The sequence below is a fragment of the Lepisma saccharinum genome, chromosome 3 (genome assembly GCF_977018435.1).
Source record: "Lepisma saccharinum chromosome 3, izLepSacc3.1, whole genome shotgun sequence".
NCBI classification, from domain to species: domain Eukaryota; kingdom Metazoa; phylum Arthropoda; class Insecta; order Zygentoma; family Lepismatidae; genus Lepisma; species Lepisma saccharinum.
Window position 1 is genome coordinate 46,602,223 of NC_139231.1, and position 5,483 is coordinate 46,607,705.

Below are 5,483 nucleotides of genomic sequence, written 5' to 3' on the forward strand. Positions count from 1 at the left end.
ACGTGTAGTGAATTGACTTAACCAGCAGCTTTTTGTGCATTATCTCCCATGCCGGGTGTGTTCTGACTTTTGTGTCTGGACTAGTGTTAGTGTTGTGAACTATGGAGCAAATACTTTCGTGCAAACGTGTTCTGAAACGCGAAGTTATGCGCGTTGAAAACAAGATTGCGTCAGACGACCTCTCACAAGAGAGCGTCACCGTGTACATGAACAAAACCGTGCAATTAACGGAGGACACGTGCAATTAACGGAGGACACTCAGAAGCTCTTACGTGAGCTGTCTTCCGAGTGCAGTGATGATCAGTTTGCAGAGTTTGATGCAGAAATCAGCTCGATTCAAGACCGAGTAGAGCAGATGTTGGTGACATTGTATCGTGCTCAAAAGCAGCAGGGCGTGGCAATGGCTGCCAGTGCATCGTCGGTTAAAGCCAGTAGTGACGTAAGACTACCTAAATTGGACTTGCCTGTGTTCGCGGGAAACTTACAGCAGTGGCTGTCGTTTCGTGATTTGTTCGTTGCGTCTGTGCATAATAATAACTCTTTGTCCCCTGCACAGAAACTTCAATATTTGAAGTCTAGTATACGTGGTGAACCTGCATTGTTGCTGCAATCTATTACGATTACAGACACAAATTACAAAGAAGCGTGGGAAATTTTGAACAATAGATATCAGCAAAGGCATGTTCTTGTGAATAACACAATCAAGCGACTCGTGTCGCAACCTTGCATTCAGACAGAATCAGCGGTTGCCTTGCGAAAACTCGCGGACGTAACAACCGAGTGTGTTCGTGTACTCAGAGTTCTAGAAGTTCCAGTTCAACATTGGGATGCAATTTTGGTTTTCCATACCGTGGAGAAGCTAGACAGTGTGTCACGACAGCAGTGGGAGCTTAATGTGTCAGCCGATCAACTTCCGACGTTTGAGCAGCTACGAGCCTTCCTCGATACGAGAGCGAGAGCGTTGTCAGCGTCTTCTAGACCCCCCAAACAACAAGGATACTCAGTGAAACAACCCTTTAGTGATTCCAGTGCCAAAAGAAATGCGAGTTCTTTTCATGTGTCAGTGTGTTGCCCTAAATGTCACCAGGAGTCCCACCCGCTGTATAAGTGTAATCAATATAATAGCCTATCAGAGCCTGAGAGAGAGGCATTTGTGAAAAGTAGTGGCTTGTGCTATAATTGCCTTAGTTCTTTTCATAAGGTAAGTAAATGCAGCGCTAGTTTGTGCCGTACTTGCAATAAGAAACACCATACATCCCTTCATCGTGAAGTGACCCCCTCCCCCCAAGGAAGTTTGGCAACTTCGCATCAGATTGTGACGTCACATTTAGCGTCTGATCAAGGGAAATCGAGCACTGAAGTGTTAGTTCCGACAGCAATTGCAAACATAAAGAATAAAGATAACCAGTGTCAGCCTTTCCGTGCATTATTGGATAGTTGTAGTGAGGTTTCGTTTATTAGTTCCAATGCAGTTCAAATGTTAGGTCTGAAAAGAAAGAGCGTGTTTGTGTCAGTAACAGGCATTTCTTCTGTTAACGTTGGGAAGTCACATTCAGCTGTTGATATCACGATTGAGTCCCGAGACGGTAAACATTCGTACACAACCTCTGCGTTGGTGGTGAAAAGGATTACGTCACCGCTGCCACATGTGACTATTCAAAACACCGGGAGCTGGAGTCACATACGCGGACTTGACCTTGCTGATCCCACATTTCATACAAGGGGAAACATTGACCTACTTTTCGGGTGTGATATATATGCGTCGCTGCTAATGAGAGGAAAACGAGAAGGCAAGGAAGGAGAACCGATTGCCATTCAAACTCGCTTAGGTTGGGTTATTTGCGGAGGAGTAAAGCAACAAACTTCAAAACATTCATTCACCTCTCTTCATGTATCAGTTGAAGAAAATAATGTAAACCAGTCATTAAGAAAATTCTTTGAGATTGAAGAATTGCCGCAGAGAGAGTTCGTAACAGAAGAAGAGCGCTTATGTGAAGAGCATTTTGAAACTACACATCGTCGCAAAACAGATGGACGTTACGTCGTAAATTTGCCATTTCAGAGCAATTGGGAAGAATTGGGGTACTCTAAAGAGAGAGCAAGAAAGTGTTTGTTATCACAAGAGCAAAGATTACAGAAAGATCCAGTAAAACAACAACAATACCAAGCATTTATGCAAGAATATCTCACCTTGCAACACATGACACCAGTGGCGGAGGATGAGGCCCCCAAGGTACCCCCCACATCTTATTATATTCCACATCATTGTGTAACAAATGAAAACAGCAGTTCGACTAAACTGAGAGTAGTTTTTCATGCGTCTTGCAAGACAAGTAGTGGACTTTCCCTGAATGATGTACTTATGAATGGTGAAAAGCAACAACCAGACTTATTTCCTATTTTGATTCGATTCCGTTGCCATCCAGTTGCTTTAATTTCTGATGTTCGGATGATGTATAGACAAGTAGAGGTCGCGTATGAAGATAGAGATTTTCAGTTGATTTTGTGGAGAGATACCCCTGAACAACCAATCAAGGAATTCCGTTTAAATACTCTTACTTATGGTACTAAGCCTGCAGGTTTTCTCGCCACAAGAGTGCTTCGACAGTTAGCGAATGACGAAGGAGAGAATTATCCTCTCGCCACAAAGAGCTTACTTAGTCATGTGTACATGGATGACTTTCTAACAGGAGCCAATTCTACTGAAGAAGCAATCAAGTTGTATCATCAATTGACACAGTTACTAAGCAAAGGCGGCTTTGAGCTTCGGAAGTGGTGGTCAAACGATCCGAGAGTGCTGGACGTTATCCCCTGTGACTTGTTGGAGACAAATCTGCAGTTCGAATTTAATGGAGAAGACGCGAAGAAAACTTTAGGCATACAGTGGAGCCCTTCTATGGATTACTTGTGTTTTGATGTGGTGAATCCGAGCAAACGAGCGATTATAACTAAAAGACTGGTTCTTTCCGAGATATCGAAGCTGTTTGATCCCTTAGGTTTTGTATCTCCTGTGACCGTGAAGGCAAAATTGTTTATGCAAACGCTTTGGAAGTTGGATCTTAATTGGAACGACGAGCTTCCAAGCAATTTGGCTGCAGAGTGGGTTGCATACTGCCAGGATATGCCACAATTGAAAGATATCCGAGTGGAGCGATGCATTATTCCTAGAGACACCGTGGAGATTCATTTGGTTGGATTCTGCGACGCGTCAGAAGCGGCTTATGCAGCAGTGGTCTACGTGAGATGTATATGTGCTAATGGGCAAGTGCAAGTGAAGATGATTGCATCCAAAACAAAAGTGGCCCCCCTTAAAACTATAACCCTTCCCAGGTTGGAGCTCTGTGCAGCTGTGCTCTTACTTCGCCTCCTTTCTTTAGTGCGGAAAGCATTGTCTGTCAACTTGAAAACCATGACAGCGTATTCTGACTCGAAAATTGTTTTGTCTTGGATTAGTGCTTGTCCTAGCAGATGGAAAACTTTCGTGGGAAACCGTGTGGCGAAGATACAGGAAGAAGGAGAAATACAGTGGGCATACGTTGCTAGCAAGGAAAATCCAGCAGACTGTGCGAGCCGTGGAATGTCGACTTCGGCTTTACTTAATCATCCCTTATGGTGGACTGGCCCCCCATTCTTAAGAAATTCAGTGTTGCCAGTGGAGCAGTCTTACACATGTGATACTGATGAAGTGACATCAGAGCAGAGACAGTCATTTGTAGCCATGGTGAGGACGGCAGAAAATACATTATTTGAGAATTACTCGTCGCTGAGTAAATTGCAGCGGGTTGCAGCATGGTGTAGGCGATTTGCATTCAACGCCAAGCATAGGGACGAGAAGCTTCGTGGCCCATTGAGCGCATCAGAGCTGTGGTTAGCATTGGTTGCATTAGTAAAAGTAGCCCAACAAGAAGAATTTTCGTGCGAAATTCAAGCCCTCAAGAAAGGAGCGGTCTTACCTTCAAAGAGCAAATTACAATACTTGAATCCGTTTGTTGATGAAATTGGTGTTATTAGAGCAGGAGGAAGATTGGAGCATAGTAACCTTCCGCATAACGTCAAACATCCAATTGTGCTACCAAAATCACACAAATTAACAGAGCTGTTAATCACACACGAGCATATCATTAACTTACATGCAGGTCCGCAGCTTGTCCTGTCAACACTGCGACAAACATTTTGGATAATAAATGGCCGAGACAAGGTTCGTCAAGTGCTGCGAAGGTGTGTCATCTGCCACAGATATGCTTCCGTGACATCACAACAGATAATGAGTAATTTGCCACCGCCAAGAGTGACTGTTAGTCGACCGTTTTTACACTGTGGTATAGACTATGCTGGCCCAATTCAGTTGAAGTATATGGTTGGAAGAAGTGCTCGAAAGTACAAGGGGTACGTAGCTTTGTTTGTTTGTTTCAGCACTAAGGCTATCCATTTAGAGCTGGTGTCCAATGCATCTACAGCGGCTTTCCTAGCGGTCCTCAAGAGATTCATCTCACGTCGCGGTAAACCTAGTGCTATGTATAGCGACTGTGGTACTAACTTTGTTGGAGCAAGTAGGGAACTGAAGGAGCTACGTGAAGTGACAAAACGAGCAGAACGAGATGAAACCACATCGCATTTCATTGCTTCCAGTGGGATCGAGTGGCATTTTAATCCACCAGGAGCTCCTCATATGGGTGGACTTTGGGAAGCAGGTGTAAAGTCTGTAAAGCACCATTTGAGGAGAGTAGTTGGAAACACAATTCTCACATTCGAAGAAATGTACACTGTTCTCACGCAGATTGAGGCGTGCCTCAACTCACGACCAATATCCCCAATGTCAGAGGATCCAAATGACTTGCAAGCCTTAACTCCAGGTCATTTCCTCATTGGAGATTCTTTAGTGGCGGCACCAGAAAGGGACTTCAACAAGACTCCTCTTAATCGACTATCAAGGTGGCAGCTACTGCAGAAGCTTACACAACATTTTTGGCAGAGGTGGTCAAAGGAATATCTGTCAAGACTTCAGCAGCGTCCCAAATGGTTCTCGAAACATCGAGACTTCGGAGAGGGCGACATAGTCATTGTACGAGAAGATAACATCCCTCCACAAGAATGGAAACTGGGGAGAGTGGTAGAGGTTCATGCCGGACGAGATGGAAGAGTGCGAGCAGCAACAGTAAAGACTGTAAATGGACTGTGTAAGAGACCAATCGTGAAATTATCATTGCTACCATTTGAAGTAGAGAAGTAAACTTGAGAAATCTATATGTTAATGTCAAATATTCAATATCAGAAGTTATGTTTGAAGTGTTTATAGATGTTAGTCTACATTGTAATTTCAATTTTATAATCAGTGTTAAAGGTTAAAAATATGTTGAAATGTATATTTCAAGGTGGGGGAGGATGTTCAGTACTGTAATATAATTAAAATTTAAAAATGATGTTAGAGTTGCTCGCTAGATGGCAGGGAGGTATGCCACGTGAAGTACGTGTCATATGCATGA

At 43.6% G+C, this 5,483-nt stretch overlaps 1 protein-coding gene across 1 annotated transcript; it reads left to right on the plus strand.

Annotated features, from left to right (window-relative positions):
* Positions 1-400: 400 nt before the first annotated feature.
* On the plus strand, positions 401-5,230 carry LOC145985527 (uncharacterized). The gene has a single exon (XM_083119597.1). It carries the CDS (start codon positions 401-403, stop codon positions 5,228-5,230), a length of 4,830 nt encoding a protein of 1,609 aa, XP_082975723.1.
* Positions 5,231-5,483: the final 253 nt, after the last annotated feature.